At 37.1% G+C, this 21,808-nt stretch overlaps 1 protein-coding gene across 5 annotated transcripts in view; it reads right to left on the bottom strand.

The window, feature by feature from the left end:
* The window catches only part of STAG2 (stromal antigen 2), a 76,607-nt gene that overhangs the window by 38,727 nt on the left and 16,072 nt on the right, over positions 1 to 21,808 (bottom strand). For all 5 annotated transcript variants that reach the window (XM_039571876.1, XM_039571880.1, XM_039571878.1 and 2 more), the window contains exon 2: positions 1,398 to 1,542. In XM_039571876.1, the coding sequence (XP_039427810.1) occupies positions 1,398 to 1,441 (44 nt within the window). In that variant the 5' untranslated portion in view covers positions 1,442 to 1,542. The remainder of the gene's footprint in view (positions 1 to 1,397; positions 1,543 to 21,808) is intronic.

Genomic DNA, 21,808 nt, shown 5'->3' with positions numbered 1-21,808 from the left:
CTCACCAAAAAAGATAAGCTGTAGTTCTGTTTAGGCTTATAAGGTAAAAACATACCAAATACACAAACTCATTTATTTGGTTTCCTACACAGTAAAATATGCTGCATTGATACACAAATCCTTTATTGCCAACACTGATAGGAAGATGGTATGTGAAATGACCTGAATTATTAACAGAGAATGCTTGGCTTGTGTATTCTCTATTTCTACATTTCCTGTAGAATTTAACTTAAATGACGCTACCTAGACCTCGTTTTAACACACAGATGCAGTAACAATGAATTTCAGCTACTATCTTACTGATACACACTTCCTGATTCAATTAACAAACCAATCACCAGAAAGATCACCAGAGGCACAGAGACTCATTCCTATGGATTTATTTTTAACATTCTAAAACACTCCAGAAACCTACAGTCTCTCACTATTGCAAGTGTCTGAAAGGAGCTTGCTGACTTTTGACATGGATTCTGCCATGTCTGGTTTTGCTGACTATGTAAGCTGATATGGACTGGAAAAGCCTCCATCAGAACGCTGGGGGAGGAACGAAAGAAGGGAAAAAAATGGGAAAAATTTCTTCTTCAAATATTCCTAGATGTTCTTATTTTCACGGAAAGAACTAAATACAAACTCCAAACGCTCCACTAAACAATAAACTGTACCCACAGAGTACAAAACCATTATAAACATTTGTAAAAACATTATTTCATATTAAACCATCTTCCAATTTATTTCTAATCTTTATTTCTCACTGAAAAGAAAAAACACCCACACAAACTCATTGATACAAAACTGCATCTTTGTGTCTTTTTAGACTTCATAACCAAGTTAATCCATTTCAACAGCCTAGAGAAATGTATTCATGCCAATCCCTTGACAATAAAGGGGGATGAACAGGATTCTTTTGGTCTGCTTAAAATAATCACTTTATTTCTCTATCCAAAAGTGTAATCTCTACCTAATTCTAAATCTTGGAAATTACCCCAAGACAGAAATTCAAATGTCTGTTTCTTTAAAATTGTGGGAAGAGTAAATGCTTAAAATTACGTCAAAAACAGCAAAGAAATTATGCTGAGGGAAGCCATTACTTTGGCTTTAACTAAAGCACTTGGCATCACGTATTTTAAATATTAAGTGACCCGCCCAGTTAAGGGCTAATATTTCAACTACTTGATTTAAAATTCAATTTTAAAGAATATTTTTAAAGCTTATTTAAGTTACTGCTGAATTAATACTCAAGAAAAAATTAAAACAATGCTTTATCAACATCTCAATAGAAAAAGAATATAGAATACTATCCTTTATTATGTTTCCTTGTTTCCAAGAGAAAGCAAACCATAACACAAAAAAGAGACAGTACATTTACAAATGGAACTACAAATTCTTAAAGCACTTACTGAAGGAGAGTAAAATCAGTTGGTATTTCTGGAGCTGCTATCATTTCTTTATCATCTTCTGGAACACCACTGTGTTAGAAAGATATTCAAAAAGCAGTCTGAAGTGCAAGCTTACTTTTCTTTCTTCCTTTGTAGCAGACAACTTCTAGAATAAAATAAATCAAAAAATACAGTGAAAATTGTTCCACATATGGAAGGGTAAAAGAGTTGGAAACACAGAAAATGCAGATCACAGCATCCTCTGTTTCCAACCAAGCTTTTTCCTGTTTAAAGATCCTCCCATGATCCTACTACAAAGTGACTCCACAAATGGTAAAAGCATTGCAGCAAAATAAAAATACAGAAGCACTTAAAAAAACCCCAACAAAAAAAACAAACAAACAAACAAACCAACCCACAAACAAACAAAAACAACCACCAAAACAAAACACCACCACCCACTTTTTCTGAATAGGATGAGCAAACTGGAATGGTTTTCATTAACACCTTGCAAGTAGCAGAGCCCAGCATTGACACACTAGGGTAATTCTAGTTGACCAAACCACAAAGTTTGTTGAACTTGAAGCACAATATGTGTACATTTAAGGATATTATATATAGCAACTTTGTTATCTCCAATTTGCCAACTTCCGTGTAGTTTTCCATAAATATAAGCTCTTACAACAAGTTCTTATAACCAGCAGCTTCACAACTCCATGTCTACCAGAGTTGATAAACCAGACTTACAACAGGTTTAACGTTCGAAGTATTTGTCAAGATTCTTAAGAGTATCAAGGAAAATAATACTATCCACATAGTATAAAGGAAAACATTGAAAACATGATTCTGTTTTAGAAAGACAACTAAAGATTGTAGAATACTTGTTTTAAACTTCATTGCAATACCGTTCATTATAATAAATTTTGTTTTTTCCCTTATTTTTCCTATTGGGGGGGGGGGGGTGGGTGGGGGGGAATCTCCCTGGATACTTCAAAAGCAAGTTTTAGCCATCCAGGCTGAAATATTCTATGTCACTCAGATCCCCAGGCTAACTTTTACACGGTGAATTAAGAAAGCATGATGTTCAGGTATTTTAAAGACAGAATACCAAGGAGGAAAACCTTCAGTGTCAGTCTGGTGACTCTATAGCTTTCTGGAATGATTAGGTATTTAAGGAAAAGATTTAATTTTGGCATGCTAAGCACATGTTGCTCAAAGTCTAGTAGCACTACTCCAGAAACTGCATTTCAGTTGAGCGTGTGGCAGAGAAGCTGGACAGGTTTTCTCCTGCAAGTACTTATTCTGAATGCTAGGGGCCACTGTAGCTTCCAGGATTTAGAGAGATGAGAGAAACTATAAACCCTGAACTTACTAGGGTCTCTTTCTTCACATTTCACGTAATTACATGAAAGCAGAGAACCAAAGTGGAAATAAATAATAGCAAAGGCAAAGAGGTTCAAGATGATCAATCTCAAGGCAGTCTGCAACTACTAAAGCATGTTCCATCCAAAACACAGCAGAAGATAAAACGCTTCAAGAAAACCGTGCTGCAGAATGGCAACATCCTCGGTCACTGCATTCCTCCCTTCTCCAAAGGCACCACGTGAGCACATTACCAATTCACACTCTCTGTAGCAATCCATGGTCCCAGGCACGGTAACGACCTCTGCCCAGCCATTCACCTTTGTAGGCTCTGCCAATTCAGTATCACCCAATTTCATTCCCCACTAAAATGGGCAAAATACAACTCAAGTATTTTTCCCCCAGATTCTCAAGTTAAACTGGTTCAACAGCAGATACCCACAGTCAAGGCACGTGAAATATAAGACTGCATAGCCACCAGCAGGGGAGAGAAGGGTAAAATTCCCTCCTTTGGTGGCAAGGTGCTATTATACCATCCAGGCTGCCTGTGAAATGACATGCTCAGAAGCTAATATATCGAAAAGCTCCACACTTTGGAATTTTTAAAATATATTTTGTATTTATCTATCTCTTAATATTTACTTTGATTCCAAACAGAAACTCAAACTTGGAAAAAAGACACTTTAGTGCCTTGGTCATCAGGCTGGCACCTGCTCAGCTGCACAAGGAGGAGGGAACAGAAAAAAAGAACGAAGAAGAAAGATATACATCCACACAAGTTCTTTTTGAGGCATACTTGTGATTCAGTCCCAGTGCAAAGCAGAGATGCAAACTTCAAAAACCACACTGCCCAGTTTCAAGTTCAACCTGTCTATCAATGTGTTGGTATTTGATTCGTTCTAGTTTACATTTCTCCATGTTGAGAGGCAAGACATCTACTAAAGTGGCAATCGGGATCCTTACATGCAAACTGGCTCCTTTTATGAAACCCAAACCTACCATCCTACCAAATTTTGCAAAAGTTTCAACAAATTCTTTTAACCACATAAATACTTTAAAGAAAAAAACCCCAAAACTATGAAAAAGAATGGGCAAATTATTAGAGTACTTATTCTCTACATCAAACAAGCCAAATAAATTACTAATAAAACAAGCTGTCTGCCATTTATAACAACTTGAACTTTTTGTCAGAACTGCTTGTTCATCTTGATACAGACCACAAAACATGAGAGAAAAACATGGCATTTGTCAGAATCACCTCCTAGAACAGAACAGACATATCATGCTAGATGCTACAGTATTAAATTACTAAGATTCATATTTTTTGTTTTTCTTGAAGGTAGAATAAACTTAGCCCTCATGAGTGCAACCATATTCTGGTATTCTGGAAAACAGAAGATAGAGATGAATACTTGGCAATGGTGTACATAGGAAGAGTGTAAGGGATCTCAGGCGTCAAGCTTAAGTTCCAGCAATGACCAAAAAACCTCTTGCACTTGTCCTAGTAAAGAATAATTTTACAAGATTTACATACACCCAGAGTGAGAGGGTCTTTTGATGCTCAGGCAGCAGGGTCAACCCAGTACAGCAAGCCCTCTCTAGCAGAGGCCAAGCAAAGCTGCCCAAGGAAGAACACTATTTTCTTTATAGCAAAGTTTCCCTGAATACCTTCCTGTCATCCAGAAGTAGTCCATGGATTTTGCTGGCCAGAGAGGTTGTCCCTATACTTCACAACACCTTATTTTTTCCATTAGTATTTCCAAATAGTTTTTTAACTCAATACTCAGTGGAGGGTCTTCCACCCAAGAACAGTCAAATTCTGTACTATCAAAAGGCATATTCTTTGCCTTGAATTTATCACTTTCCAACTTCATGTCATGTTCTCTTGTTTTGGTATAGGAAAAGAGTGACACTGGTCATTCCCCAAGATCCTTCATCTCATTAAACACCTTCTGGAAATTCAAGACTACTGTCAGCCATGTCTTCTTCATGCACACACTGGATGACTCATTCAAAGCACGTGGTTCAGGAAGTCACTAAGGATGCTTCTATGGATGATTTTCCTACTAAAACTTTTCAAATATATCAAGTTCATGTATCACAGTGAAGTCTGAAAAGAAAGAAGTGAAATTCTTGCAGATGTCATTCCAAACAGTGAAGGTCTACTCTATCTATTAAATGTGTTCTAATAAGCAGATTATTTTAAGAAGTTAACTCTAAGACATTAGCTCTAAACTAAATTGTCATAAAAAACAGCTCTTGAGTTTCTTTTTTGGCATGTTCATAGAATTCCAACTTCAATTTTCCAAAGCAGAAACTGAAATCCTTCAAGCCTGTGAAAACTTTTAAAGGCACTTAACTTTGTGAAATCATAATTAAATTATTAACTATAAAAAGAAAATGTATCCTGCTGAAGGATCACAAGGTGGAGCTCTAGCCTAAAGCTAACTGAAGAAACTCCAAAAGACAGGTCATCCAGAGGTTGACCTAGTTATTTCTCTGCAATAAACTTTATAACAGATTGCTAAAACTGCAATAGTACTGTAGCACATTTCTTTTAGATTTGTATTTCGATTGTTAAGACACCAGAGGATTTCTTCATCTTTTCTGAAATAAAGGCACATACATGTTTGATTCCAATGACTCTTCCAATGACAGAAATGCATACAGCTGCTGTAGTATGACTAGTCTCAGTATTTAGCTTTCAAAACAAGCAGAAGAATTTCAAAATACGTTATAATAGCAGAAATAATGTATCCCTTTGTTGTACTTTGCTATTTTAAACTTTGCTAACAAAACATTAATGAACTAAAAAACCTACTAGAACAACAGGAGCAGTTCAGGAACAGTAATCACACATAATGCTTCCAACTATAAATGTAGGAGGGGTTTCTACTTAAAAGAATTTGACTGTTAAAAGCAAGAGGCAAGCACAAAACACTATCAAGACTCCAAATGCATCTTCATTGAAAAACAGATTTAAATCTTAAAGGCTATTTATTCTCTATTACCTGAAAATTAATTTAGGGGTAGTTGTGATTAAGTCAAATACACTGGCCAAATGCTGATTCTGCCAAAAGCTGACAGAATTCACCAGCACAATTCACACAATAACACATACGCTGTGATCAGCAGTTGCTGAGGGCTACCTGTCCTCCCACAATTCCTATTACATGCACAGATAATTAATGCAACTCAGTGAGTAGCCTTTGCTCTAAGAATATACCTAATTATATACGTATATATATATACACACACAAAATACAAAGAATCACAAAAACAGTCCCCGACATCTGTGTTTTGTACACTTGTGTAAGTGCAGTAAGTCCAGTGTTATTGACCAAGCTAACAGCAAGGTCTCAGGCAGATGGGTTATGGTTGGGGGGCCTTCCCTACACAGGCTGTTTATTTTGCTTACTGTTGGACGTTTGGCATCTATTATCTGGAAGGTTTATAATGCAAATCAGTAAAACAGTTATAATTTTTTTGGGCAGGCAGAGATGCAAAGTTAAAAAAACAGCTACATGACCAGGACAAAGATTTGGGTAATGCAGGATTGGCTGTTCAGAGATGTATTGATTTTTTCCCTGTAATTCAATTAATCACCTGTAAAATCAAGGACCTCACTTAATTCAGAAAATTAGAACTTCTCAAACTGTAATGCTGAAGAGTATGGCTAAACCTATCCAAGAATGAGAGATGCTGATGCTTCAGGACCAATTATACAGCAGCAACAGTTAAAATGCTAGTCAGATAAAATTTAAATAAAGGATCAGAAATACGTCCAGTATTTTCCCGTAACTATTTTAGAAGAGAAAGCCATTATCAGCTACATGATACCTCTCACCTGTTTTTCTGATAAACTAGAATATGCCTAAGCTTTTGTTTTATAAAATAAGGTTTGGTTATTCAGGGGAAAAAACCCCAGATAAATCTGCTTCTTCGTACTCCTTTTGCTTTTATCTCTGTAAGTGGACTTTTAAGCAAGATTTTCAGCAAGTGCATGACATTCCCTACAGACCTCAAAGAGTGTGTTATTTCTACTAAAAGTACACAACCTAATATTTCAGCTGCCAACAAGCTTTAAAGTAATTCTGCAATTTGAGTAAAATACAGAAAACATACTTCAAGTATAATTCTGTAATGTAACTGTTCTTTAATACCAGTTATAACCGTATCAGCAGTTTTGATCATATTAAGATAGTGTAATCAAGACTAAAGAAAACAATAATGCAATTAATACCTTTATCTTTGTGGTTATTTTTGTGCTGTTTGCTTAACAAATGAGACTTGTAATTCCTGTACAGAAAGACCTGAACTAGACACCTTCAATCTACATTCTTCCTTGCTTACCAAGAGAGACATGGTCAATATACACAGGACCAGTCCATGGTGCCAAAACCACTGAGTAGCTAACATGCCAACAAAGAACCTAAATGGACCGAATTCATACAGCTCTTTTCAGTCTCTTTCTTCACATTTTTCCCCCTAAACTTCCAGCTGCTACACCCCCTCCACACCACTTGGGACCACACATCTCTCCATCTTTCAAAAAATTTTAAAAAGCCATGTTATGACAATTTTTGATTTTATGCCATCACTACCATTTTTTTTCCCCGGCCTGCTCTTTATTCATTTTTTTATAACATTTGCTCTTCAGTTCATACAATAAGTCTGCTGAGTAAGTGGGAAAGAGCCATCTCAGAACACGCTTTTCCAACGCCGTGGGCTGTTACTGAAAACAGTAGGTTTTCCTTCCCTCTCTCCAAACACACAGGAAAGTTTCTGCTCCTTCTGGCACTTAGGCAAACCAGCAGCAAGCAACCATTTCCTTCCTCCATGATTGGCCCTCCATTGGAGCAGCCAACTGAATCAACTCCTCCTGCAGCCACACAAGTTACTGGATGCAGCATGGGCAGCTGAACTATAGCTTCACAACAAAGCCAGTGAGGAGCTTTGCCAAGGTCAGAGCATCACCACCAGCAAGCAGAGCTCTGCGGCAACACAGGACCTCATATATCAAAGCGGCGAACTGGAGGCCTTGCACGGTTCCTGCCAGGATTCCTACCCTTCTGTTGGGAGGAGCCACTGCCAAAATCCTGCAGTTCTGTGGGGCTAAGCAGGACTAAGATCCCAATCACCCACCTGCCGAGGGGGGAGCAGCCCTGCAGACAAGCACCTTGCCTGGGACACACACATCACCTGTGACAGCACCTTCTGTCTCTAAATTCATCAGGCACCTGCCCAGTCTCAGCTGTCGCCTCAAAGCACTCCCCCTACTCCTTTTCCTCATGCATTTCTTCAATTTTCATTACACAGCAGACAACACAAGTACCTACATAACCATTCACCTCTTACCACCCCTCAGCCAGGAATCCAGCTGAGAGCAGCTGAGGACCCCCAGAACCCGAGGGAGGGAGCCAGCCAGGAAACAGCCAAGCACATGGAAACACAGGCCCCCAGAGGTAACACACACACTGGTCAACACAAAGTAAAATTTGTTTTCACGGTTTAATGCTGTGAAAGCAAAATATTAAACAGGCTTTATTAAGGGGGGAGAGGGAAGAATGAAAGAAAAAACAATTCAAACAGCATGTGAAAGATGTCAGGCTAAAACCTAAAGTGAAGGTTGAGACTTTACCCCAACTTTACAGACTTGAAAAGTGAATAATATACAAGGACCTTTGTACCACCCTAATGAGTCCGCCAATCCCAACTGCAACACCAAATAATCCCCTTCTCATTAAAAGTACTTTTGGATTTTTGCAAGTTTCATTAAGTATGTGGAACAACTATTACAGAAGGAAAAGAGCTTGCTACAGTGCTTCAATCATAGGATTGCTCATTAAAGTACCATTAATAACATCAATATCTTGAATGAAGTAAGTTAAATACTATTTTGAAACATAAGTACACTGTTACTGCTTGTGTCCTATGAGGTTATTGTAATGGCATCAAGTAATTCACACTGTCCAGTAAAATGTGGCTTTAAAACACTCAACACATGCATTACAATATCTGAAAGATTATTGAACTGTACAATAAATGCAACTATTATGCTTATTAAAGGGGGAAATACCTGTGTTACTCTCCAGTGATCCTGTCCAACAGTATTTCCACGTTCTGCTAAAATGCACCTGAAATTCCCATATATCCTTAAAATGGTTTGGGTTTGGATGTCTTAAAAAAAAAAATGCAAAGGTAAGATAACAAAAGTAGAAGTTACACCTCATTGTGTCTGTCACATCTTTCCTTGCCAAAGAAGAGATTGCTTCCAGATGTTGTAGTCTGACTGCGTGGAAAATGAGGCTCTTAGGAAGAATAAAAGCCAAGTCAGATAACAACCAAGACTTTAAAAAAATAAATAAATGGGGAAAAAAGCCACATATGCCTACTTAAGTCAAAAAAGGAGTACTGGTTCATTTATGATACAAGGCAAGCACACCCTCCAGCTGCCTAAATGCCATAAATTTCCAAACTAAACTACAAAATAGAACAATATGCCCCTTCACATACTGCGTTTTCAAAATGTACTTTGCACATCGCCTCAAAATCTTTGCTCTTGTAAAAGCTAGGGATGAAGACATGCACAGTCCACAGCAAGCAGGTAACCTGCTCCACAGCAAATCCTCAAGCAGAATTAGCATTGTTCAAATGTCCAGCCAACAGCAATGAATTACTTCAATACACAGGGTGGAGGCAGGGTTTTCCAACTGACAAGGTATCCCCCATCTAGCAAGTTCTATTTTTTGTTCTGCCACTGATCAATGTGAAACTGCAAGTTGCCTCACTTTAGTGGAGCCTCACTGCTTCCACTCCTACCACACAGATTTTCCCCTTAGAAAAGTCCAGGTCACTAGAGCTTTGTGCCCAAAACTTCAGGCATTTTTAAGAACAACTGCATTTGATTACAAATTCTGGAGGAGGGATTATACAAGTGCATACTGCAATAGCTTCAGCTGCTATTCTAAGATACAGTCAGTATTAGACAGCTGAAATAAGGAAAAACCCTATAAAATAAAACTACTGAAGAGTGGAAAGTAAGATCTCTCAAGCACATCTCCCAGTCAGCTTGTATCAGCCCAGGTCATAGAGCACTTGGAACAGTCCTTTGCAGAGCCCACTGTACTCCCCTGCATGGTGATCCCAAGCCTTCCAAGATCAGAAGGCAAAAAGAGACCTGCTCTGTTCTATGTTTTGTCAGCTGAGATTCACCAGTTTATTAGCTGAAGCTTCACACTATATAAAAATGTTTGAACAGGCTCCAGACAGTAACTAAAAGAGACCAAATTCACCACAGAAATAAACAGAAAAGAATATAGGCACATGTCAAATGGTGTTAAGTCTTACCCAGACCTTTAAAATAATTAAAAAACAACAACAACATCAACAAAAACAAAACAAACAAACAAGAAAAACACCCCACAAAAATGGGGGGAAGATACTTCATTCAGTATCATCCTGCTGTCTTCTGCCGAACCAGCCTAGCTCTTTTTCTGCCAGGCCTGGGCTACAGCAAGGGCATCACTGCCCGAGATTCCCTTGGGCCACCTGCAGGGCTGCGGCTGCTCTGCACCCAGCGCTGGGCGCTCTCCCACCACCGCTGCACCACAGTCTCACAGCAGCACTGGAAAATTCATTGAAAGTAAGGCTCCAAAGACTGCCATTACCTGCCATTCGTGTAAACAAGCAAGAGCAATCATCCAATCCTTCCCTGGCCCAAATGAAAATCTATGTCATCAAAAAGGAAAAGGACTATCTAAGAAAAAAAGAAATAAATATTGTGCCACATCCAAACCAAGCAGTATGACAGCTAAAACCTAAGCCTTTCCTAAGTGGATTATGGCTCTTTCAACCATTAATCTAAATAATCATCCTTACAAAATAAAATTCAAGCAAACTACTCAAGTATTCAAAAGTTGGCTTCACTTCTAAAACAGAAGAAATAAAGATAAAAACCTTGTTATCGTTCATTAAAAAGTTATCTCTGCAACTCTGCCAACCTCAGAACAGCTGTGCTCCATACATCCTCAGTCATAACTTAAACATTTTTAATACCCAACATTTTGTTCTTGTTCTCCCTCATAACATTTGGGCTAAAAGCCCAATTGGTTTGTTCGGAGATTTGCAGTACTGAATACTAATTTTATATGAAACAGCAGTTGTGATGTGCATGGCTTTCCCCCATACAATTTAGAGGACTGAATATATCCACGATGAAGAATCTTCATAACCCAATAATTTATTAATTACTGGATTAAAAAAATACACATTATCATCACTAAGTCTAAACATGACTCTCTCCTTATTCTTTATTCATCCTAAAACAGAGTCCTCTTAAAATAATTCTGTGGGAGAGATGACTGGCACTAAAACCTCACATATGGAAACCTAGAGTTAACTACTGACATTCATTGAACATCCAGAGGAAAGCAGCCTGGCCACTTGCATATATCCTAAGAACACTGCAAAAATATTGGCATTATTTAAATCAATCAATTTTTTCAACTCTGTAATTGCTTACTTTTGGCAGGTAAAAAATCAAGCCAACTGAGAGTGCTATAACAAATCAGGCCTGTTTTATGAAAGCTAACATGAAAAAGAATATCAAACCCAGGTTTTTTAGAGACCAATCTCATTTTACCAAGTAAGCTGACAAATACTGAGCAAGTCTTGATGTGTATAAAATATTCTGAAGCAAAGGTTAGTGCAACTTGTCCTTTTGAAGTTATCTTCCTTTATAAGTGCCTCTATTAATGTGCAGGAGTATCCTTACCACTGGAGAATCCATTCTACACAGACCTAAAATACACAAGTACAGCTTGTTAAATCAACCAAAATTAAACCTTTGGTTTCTTCATTCAATCTAAAAAAAAAAAAAAAAAAAAAAAACAAACCATAAAGCTGTATCCCTGTATGTTTGCTCTTGAGTAAATTAATCATGTAAATAAAGCTAGTAGCTCTCTCCTTTCAAAAGACAGTTATACCCTACAGCTAAATTTATATTATGTTGAAAATTTACTGATGACATTATGCAAGTATCATAATTTGCAGTAAATATTTTATTTGAGCAATGTTCAATACACTGAAAATATTAAAACTACAACTATCAGACTTACAAGCTCAGCAACACAGTAGAAGCTGTTGAGATAAGGTACTTACTTTCAGCCTTTTTCCTGTATTTTCTTTAAAAAAAAAAAAAAAAAAAAAAGGAGCAGTAGTGCCAGATGTCTCTTAAACAAGCTACATGTGCTACAATTCCTCCCCCTTCCCCCACTCCAAGAGAGGCGTTCTGGAACAGGGTGTACCCTATAGCACCGGTGAGCTGAATTCACAACTGCCCCATGCTCTTCGAGGTGCATGAAACCCACAGCATTTTGCCAGCACCTGGAGGGACCAATCCCCTCACCTCCAGGACATGGAACAAGGCTTGCATGCTAAATATTGCTTTCTCTATTTTTCCTTCCAGCTGAGACAAAAATACCATCTTGGGCATAAGGAAAGAAATCCAGCTATTGTTTTTACCCCATGTCACACACACAAAAAGAACATCCTTTTTTAACCATCATAGTTTACTAGCTCCTTCACTATAAGGCATACCAAAAACCATTTCTGCCTGCTAGAAGTTAATTGCTAAGTATGTACGAAAAATAAAATAAGGTTACATTGCAATGTTGACTGAATTTACATCAGCTACAGCTTAACTCGTACACCAGTTTAATACTCATGATTTTGTGTGGTAAATTCAGATACATTTACTGCTGACCAACCCTTTTCTAGGACTCAAGAGGATGCTATTGGGGGAGAGCTTGCGGCGGGAAACTTTACTAAATTGATAATTACCATTCTACTGGAGAAGGAAAAAAACCCCAAACAACAATAAACCACCACCCAACCAAAAAAAAAACACAAAAGAAATTATTTCATATGCTCTGGCGTACAGTCAGATCTATTAATGGTAACTCATCTGCAGTGACAAAGCTAATATTCTGAACTTGCAAACAGAGAAGACTGAAGAGCTGACAAATCCCATTTTGCTGATTTTTGTGGCATGGGAGGTAACCTCTGACAGGGGGATGGAAAATTCAACTGCCACAGAGAAAGTCACCAGAGGACAACTAACAAATCTATAGTTGTCCAACAATTGCATGGAAAAATACTTTATTCACCATAGCTTCAGCTTTTAATTTATTATCTGAACTGTGTCATCTTCTTGTGGTTTTCAGTTCACAATAATATTTGCCTTATCAGTTTGCAATTACCTCTAATTATTAATACAAGAATTGCCAGAATGCAAGTGGTGTACCTGTCACCATGTCTTCCCCAACAATTGCTGTGTTTTGCAATTATCTGCATTCCTACTCCTAGCATAGGTTTCTGTTTTGTACCAAATACCTGCCCGCCCACCTCCCCACACTCAAATCAGAAACAGGTAACTCAGCAATAGAGAACACAACATACTGTTACATATAGAGTTTTTCAATCCTCCTTTAGTTTCTCTGACATTTCTCAGTAAATAAAAATTTCAAGTATTTTGAACAGTTGGACAGAAAAGGAATTATTTAAAATAGGCAATACCTCTTTCAGATTGCTTGGATCTTTTGACTCCATTTTATGTTGTGCACTGATGCAATGCTGAAAGAAGTCAATACATTTTCTCTAAACACATACTTAATTTTCTGAAATAGAATTTCAATCTTGTTGAATCCCCCATATTAAGTTATCCAGTTCTCCTAGATACCTACTCAAGAGCAGTGTTTCTTTGACTTAATTAGTTAGCTGTCAATTACATAATTATTTATTACTCCTGTGTTGAACTCAACAGACTCTGCTCTTACTCATGTCTAACAGATTTTGTTCTCCAGTTACTTTTACCAGAAATCTGTGATCACCACTCAGGATTGTTACATCCAATTGTAACACCTAATGGCAAATAAAAACATTTTAATCAGGTAAGATTCTGCAAAATCATTTACTAAGTACTTACACCAAGTTCACAGCTCCTGAAACCATGACTTGCTCACAAAAAAAAAAAAAATTAATTACATGCAGTTTGTCATCACAGGGTTGGCTATACATTATGGGAAAAGGGAAGAGATTTAAAATTAGGTAACTGGATTAGGATTCATGGATGTTTAAATACCTTTATATAAAATATAACCTAGTATGCTTAAGTATCATCAAGTAGCAAATTTTTTCAAGTCATCATTTTAATGCCCCAGGCACCAATTTCAAAAGAACACTGATGAACAATGAGCTTGTTCACATTATAGTTATCTCTTTACATTACTAATGCAAACTGCCAACTTTGTGTTCTTACTCAAAAAGTCACTGTTTAGAGTTGCTCTGGCAATAAATCAGCAGTACAGAATTCTCATGCTGTTGTACCACTAATCAGGATTACAAGTATAATATCTTGCCTCAAATGCAATTCCTACACAGGCATGCCACTGAAAGTTAACATCACCTGACAAAATAGCTACACAAAATGCTTAGTTACAGTAACACAATGCTCCAACTAAAATATATTTACCATCTTCCCTTTAGTTTGCCCACATTAACTAAATGTAATCACTTTTAATGTTTCAGAGCACGGTTTAATTGCTCACATAACATATATTAAAAAACTCTCATTGTTTTGGTCATGATCTATTTATTACACAAGTGTCAAAACATTGGTTATTAGTCAATCAACTGATCTGGAGAAGTAACTATACAAATCTTACTGAAACACACTTAGCAGGTATATCTGGGAAGACAAATGTCAATAATCAAAAGTTATGTCTTTCCAAGATTCTTCTTCTTCTCCCTATTTCAGCATCATTGACTGTTGCTTTCACATGGACATCACACTAAGAAGAGTTTATGTATTAAAATCACATTCTGTTAGGAGTACGTCTCCTGTCCCCCAAAATACGCATGCCAGGGGCCATTGATACATATACTGGATCCTCTGCGATTCCATAAACTTGAAAGTCAAGACTAATATTCCATTCAGAGAACACTTTCTTGGCACCTGACTGCCTTGGTCTTTAAACAATATAAAACAATTTTCAGCACAAGTTAAGGAGAGGTAATAATATTCAATCTAATTGTTAGACGTTTTTATCCGAGTGTAAATCAGGGCTGGCGATTGTTCAGCTTGACCTCCACTTACTATAATCTTGCCCTAGGGTATGAAAATCCCAGATCATTAAATGCAACAAATTTAGTCTTGAAAGCAGCCTAAAATGAACCTACAACCAGAGCCACAGTTTTCAACTGCTCTAAAGTGTTGGAGACGATAGTGATAATAGATAACGCGATGTCAAACTGGGCTTTTCCTTGGCAGATTTTGGGTTTGGGATTTTTTTGTGGATTTTTTTTTTAAGAAACACAACTACTATCTCTATCCTTAGTATATCATTTTTTTATTTCAGGGTGTTTTTGAGGTTAAGGGAAAGTAACTATCCTTTAAATTTAGAGACCAAGAGAAAAACAATATACTGGTTTTTAAAATTTAGATAGATAGATTTCAGTTGGAAGTTTTTGAAGTCTTTCTGAGAAAAGATGGGTTAAGATAAAGCTGCCCACTTCTTTCAGTTATGAGAAACATTTTTAAATGCCAGCTTTCCTACAATTCTCTAGACAGTCAACAGACATTTTAGGAACTGCTACCAATTCATTACTGTGAAACAGATGCCTGCCAAAAAATTAATTACTGAACATAAATTTTATTACTATGTGAATTAACTTAAGACTTCATATGCTAAGTGCAAAAACTATCCTAAAACTGCAAACCCTGGTATAATACACAGCACAAGGCAGAAGAAAAAAAAAAAAAACCAGAAAGGTATGTAAGCATTTCTTGCAGCTGATCATAGCAAGACAGACCTGCTAGGCCACAAAGTAGTAAAATTCCTCTTGTGCAAGTCTTAGCTGCAGGGAAGGAACAAAGGTAAGAGCCGCATCCCAGCAGAGAGAGGCAGACAGCAGCACAAACCTTTAAAAAGGTCAGAGAAGACGGATGATAGCCCTGAACAAGCAGTAATTAGCTCCTCCTGAACTTAACTTACTTGGTAAGAAAAGGTCTAAGGACACAGCTGGAGTAGTTGAAAGACTAAAGCATAAGAATGGCAAAGTCACAGCTGTTCAACAGCAAAAGAAAATCACAGCACACAAACACCATCTGAGAAATGAAAAAAAGCTTTCACAAGACCCAGAGATATCACTCAATTTACAGAACTCTACATAGGTCTCCAAGGCAATTAACTCCAATTAACATCCACATATATTAATAGAAATAAGCACAGCAAGTGCTAAAATTTAGATATCAAATATTAGTACTGAATTTACATGCAGTGAACATACCACCAGTGACAAGCTCTAAATAAGACTCACCCTAGTAGTGATACATAAGAACAGTACTCCATCAAAATTGTTGTTCACACAGCTTTCTCACAAACAAATGCATAAAACTCTTAACACCTAGGACATAATTAAGGAAATAATTCTGGCACTTTATGACTACAAAAAAATCCAGTCCACAAAGGATACCTTACCCTTTTAGGCCTACCATATTGTCCTCAGGTTCCTCTGTACCATATACAAATATACATCTTTTCCTTCTAAGCAAAATAATTGTATGATGATTACAGACTACCAAGACACATTCTGCAGCAAGGAAGGTTTAAATCATTCTTTACATTGCAGTATTTCTGTATTTAATTCTGTATTACAGCCCAACCTGAATATATACATTTTAGAATGGCAATCACAGTCCCCTCAAGCCCCCTAAAAGAACATTTAACGGAGAAGATTAAAGTTGTTTCGATTGATATATTTTAAGCACTATATACTATAAATTGAGAATTTTAGCAACATCCACAACCTGACTTCCCCAAGAATCAATACCCTTAATTTAAATAGAAGGAAAAACATCACTTTGCAGAGAAAAAGACAATTGTCCAACACTATTTCCAGAAGCACATACCAAAATATTTTCACGTCCTCCAATAACGCTGAAGAAAACGAAGCACTCATCAAGCCATTCACTTTACATCATCAAGCACTTCACTTTACATAAGGCACAACTTTGGAGCAACACATGCAGCAATTTACAGCTCAAGAAATCTCCAAGTATTTGCTGGACTGCAATATTTACAACCCTCAAGCACTAGCATAAAATTATGCTATTAAATGTTTGCCCTTTACCAAAACAATGTTCTTGTTCGCAATGGCAGCTAATATTTGCATGGGAGAGAAGACAAAGAAGTGCCCTGGCTGCCTATTTAAACCACATCTCTCACCAATTAACACATCAGGGTTCATGCACTATGACAATTCCCTATCGTGAAACTGAAAGATCAGATACAAGTTTTAATACTTACCATTCCCAAAATCTACATTAAAATAACACACTAAATAAATATTTTTTATTTTTTACTAATAAATTACATGGTTTAAAACATGTGCATTTCCTGCACAGTAGTGTAACGTAAACTAAGTATGACCATATGGGTGTGTGCTGGAACAAACAAAACCAAACAAATAAAAAATATTTAAATTGTCCAGGTCGAAATATCATTTGATGTTTTCTGTATCACACAGTCTCTAACATGCAACGACATACTACTTGTCAGCAGTTCTCATCTAGACAACATGATGGCAAAACCTAAACTTTTTTTTGGTTGTTTTCTGGAGCACACAAGGCTAATGGGGGGGGAGGGGTGGAGAAACAATATAAAGCATCTACAGATTGACTGATGACTAGAAAAAAGAATGTTTATCTTCCTCAGGAAAATGAAGAAAGTGCTTTTTGTATAGAAATTCATTTTGTAAAACTCTATCAACATGTCTATCAGCAAGACCAAGAAGTAGACAGAACTCATACTGGAACAATGAATACAGGAACAACATCACATGGAAGAAGTCCACAAAATCTAAGCAGACTGGAGAGAGATCTTTAATGATGAGGAAAAAAAAAAAAAAAATCAGAGATGAGAAGGGAAACACTATGTAGTGACCATGTTTAAATATTCAGCCCTAATGGCTGATAATCATATTCTGTAAGCAGCAGGATCAGAGGTGTGATGTTGCAAATACAATAAATCCCCAAGGAAACAATATGTCTTCAAGATGTTCTCTTGAAACTGCTTGTGGTTGATTGAAGCAGCATCAATAACACCAATGCACACACAGGTAGCAATCCCTCCCCACTGCCAGGGAGAGCACAAAAAGTAAACGACCACATGACTTGGTTACCCTTATCAGTTCAAAGCCACAAATATATCAAGCCAGCACTACTGCAGTATTCTAGTCCCCTCAGTCACTTGAAAGGAGGGATACACACGCATTTTGTCATGAGCGACGAGAACTTACTACTAAAAACCTTTGTTGAGCCACAATTGGCAAAACTGTTCTCTTTCACCGGAAATATTGATTATTTTTAATACAGACAAAATCACTCATGAAGAGTAGCATTTTAAGAAAAATTGATAAAATTATAATTTATTAATTTCCAGTCATGTGAAACAAACCTTTCACAAACTCTTGTAAGTGACACCAGATACAGGTTATCTGTGTTCCAACTAAACAGTTTGAAACCAGAAATAAAAATGAACACAAAAAGCCCAAAGAAAACTGTAAACCTGGAATAAAAACTATTCATCTTCCTAATCTTCCCTCAGCCATTTTATAGTAGATAATCTTTTTACTATGGCTGCTTCAGTGCTGACTGTATTTTCACGTGGGGAGCAAGAAAAAAGACATTCTAACAGATGATATCTAGTTCTTCAAAACCTTGTTGAATGTTAGCATATAGACAGCACTCACACTTGCATCCGTATCTATCCATTCGTGTAGCACAGGCTCCTTTATGATCCTTTACTGATCAGAAGAAAATCAAGAACAAGGCATTTTCACAAAAATTTTAAGTATCACTTTAGCCTGTGACAACTGCTATGAACTCCTGGAAGGCTTCTGCAATTCCCAAACTAAAAAATCATACAAACACATGGGAGTATGGGCAGTCAAAGTACAAACCCAAGCAGTAACTCATCAGCTGATTCATCGATGGTTCTAATGCCACAAAGAATAATGTTCAGTGAAATCCATTTGGAAAATGTGTATAAATTAAAAAACATTGTCCCCCATAAGTATTTGCAAGTAGGTAACCATCACTTATTTTTTTAAAAGGCAGCCTTTTAACTATATAAGCTTAGTCCTTAAAACAGGCTATTAACCTAAAAGTTACCCTTCAGACAAGGCAATCTTGTACTGCTCGCTGAAAAAAACAGGAGATTGAGAAAAGTGTTCTCATTCAATGCTGTAAGACAAGAAAAATTATTTTTTTAAACTTAAGCCACAAAATTGTGAAAAATACTGCAGAATCTTCTAGTGGCTACCTCTTGAATCTCACATGCTTTATCTAGTTATGTGAAAAAACATTAAGCACCCAACGCATGCAATTCTTTTTCCTCCACAACTGGACAGTAGTGCAGTATAAATGCTACTGACAAGAAATTAGAGGATTTTTTAGCAGGATGTGAGTTTTACAACAGACTTTTAAGCAAGGTATATAGTACAAAGTTAAATGTGGTTGGCCAAAGCATAAGAAGCTGGATGACTATCCACTACAGTCCATCTACTGAGGTGTTTTTGGCTACTCCGAAGTTAAACAACTGAAATGTTATAGCTCACCTAAGTTTCAAGCTTCCATCACTAAAGCAAAGAGCAAGACCACCAAAGCTCACACCTTCCTTCTAAATTCTTCCTTTAGTTTTGCAAGAGCTACAGTGCCCGTCTGACTTAACCCAAACGAACCTCACTTCCCTCGAGAGCTCAGCAGCCCACCTGCTTGCCTGTTTATTTGTGGCCTTCAACAACCACTTTTCTAAGCTTGTGTTTACACAGCCCTGTTTATGTAGCACACATTATTACACGCCCAAGTTAGATTAGAAGCAGTATGCATTTTAAAAAAATTAAAAAAGGAGAATTTTATGACCAGAAAATTTCTTAGAAACATTTATTCAACGGTACCATTGTGTACTTCTCACTGCAAAGCAATGAATAATTTCAATTAAAGCTGACTGATCTAATGTGAAAACCTTTCCTGAGATAGTGAAAAAGTGTTTGCTTTTTATCCTCTCCATCAACACATACAAGAGCAAAATGAAATTTAAGTTCAAGGACTGCTTTATGAACTTGAATTTATGACTACGCAGATTGTGGGCCTTCACATTCTTACAGATAGGCATATCTATAGAAGCCTAAAATGTATTTTTAAAAAAAATAATTTTAAAAAGCCTTTGCAATACTGCACAGGAAACTGCACATCTAGCTAAAGAACTGTGAGCGACAAAATTAGGGAAAATATTTTATTTCTCCCTTTCTGGCCTTCTGCCCTAACTGGTACTAGCCTACTTCCACAGCAATGAACAGGTCCCTAAAAACCCTGGGTGCCCCTTACACTTTCTCTGGTTTAGCACATTTTTTTGAAAGGTCCTGGGGGAGTTTCTTATGCCTTGTCAGTGGTAGTGGTTGATGTGAACCCATTAGCCTACATCTCCACTACTGACAACTCCCCCCTTCCTATGTGTTACTCCTAAGACCATTTACCTCACAAAATGAATTAGCAAACGTCAGTGCAAGGAATTTTTTTTTAATGCAATTAAATAGGGCAGCACTACCATGTCTTGCAGAGAATTCCAGAGGACAGAGGAGTTAACAGTGTTAAATGACAGATGCTAATCATAATCTAAATATCTGGGGGCAGGAATGAGATAGCAGGAAAAAAAAAATGAAAATGGCATGGTTAAAGAATTACTTCAGGAAAGTAACTGCTACCAAATTATGATCAGAAGATTAATATTCTGCCATCATGAAATGGACAGTATTTACCTACCATATAATTTAGTATTTATTAAGTAAAATTAGTAGTACTGGCTTTTCTGCAGTATCTTTTGCCCTTGTTTTAATTAACCTTTCAATGAAGGGAAGTTTAGATGTCTAGTAATACTTCACAGTTATTAGGAAGTTCAACAATAATATAACTTAGGAACTTTATTTTGTACCCCATGAAGCAATACAAGTAGATAATGCACACAACAGGTATGCCCACCTATAGCGTCAACATACACAGTCCACAAGCAACAACACTTAGGGGAACAATAACTCAGTCTGTTCCAAGCTACTGCATGGCATTTTCAGAACAAAAAACCATCTCGTTCCAAAATTAAGCCACCAAAGACTCTAAACACAGACTAATTTACAAGACAGTCAAAAATTGCAGCATGATAATCACACCATCTTCCAGGTTCCTGCATGAACATCTGCCTTCTGTGCCAACAAGAGACAGACGCACACCCAGGAGTTCTTTGACAGTGATACCGCAAGTGTTTATACTTGGACAAAGTAGTACCAGATCACACACTCACAGAACCTTGATGTCCCTTAGACTGAGGCCCACAACCACATTTCTGGTAATTTTGCATTAATCAGATCTGTCCTGGACAGAAGATATGTGATCCATCATTAAACCTGCTTGATTACAGGTTGATTTTACAAACAGGAAGAATAAGTCAGCATTCTCCTAACATGTAGGTGTGGTATTCTTGATTCATTGACCCTTAAGAGTGCTGCCAGGCCTTATGCACACGAGATGGGCACAAAATATGATAGTTAATTATTTTGTAATTTAAAAAACAACCTGAAGCAATACTAGAAGCATTATTACAGACAATGGAAGCTCTTCCTTTACCTAGCACCAGCTGAATTTTGTGCTTCAGGGGAAAGGGAGGTTGTCAAGAATGCAGATGAGGAAGGAGAAAACAGGTACAGAACACACAGCTTCAAAAATCACCATTACTCGAAAGAATTAAAATACAATAGCATTTTAGAATAAAAACCTTAACTTATACAGCAGGACAAAGTATCTCCAAAAGTAAACATCTTATTTGTCCAGTAAAACCAATATAGACTATAACAAACCAAAATATCGTAGTATATACCCAACTACATTTTCCTTAAAGACAGTCCTTACTGCCATGAGTTTGCATTTTGTTCAATGCTGATTTATCATTACACTATAT

Source organism: Corvus cornix, chromosome 4A (genome assembly GCF_000738735.6).
Source record: "Corvus cornix cornix isolate S_Up_H32 chromosome 4A, ASM73873v5, whole genome shotgun sequence".
Classification (NCBI taxonomy): Eukaryota; Metazoa; Chordata; class Aves; order Passeriformes; family Corvidae; genus Corvus; species Corvus cornix.
The sequence above is the reverse complement of the archived record's forward strand: the minus strand, read 5'-3'. Positions and strand labels throughout refer to the sequence as shown.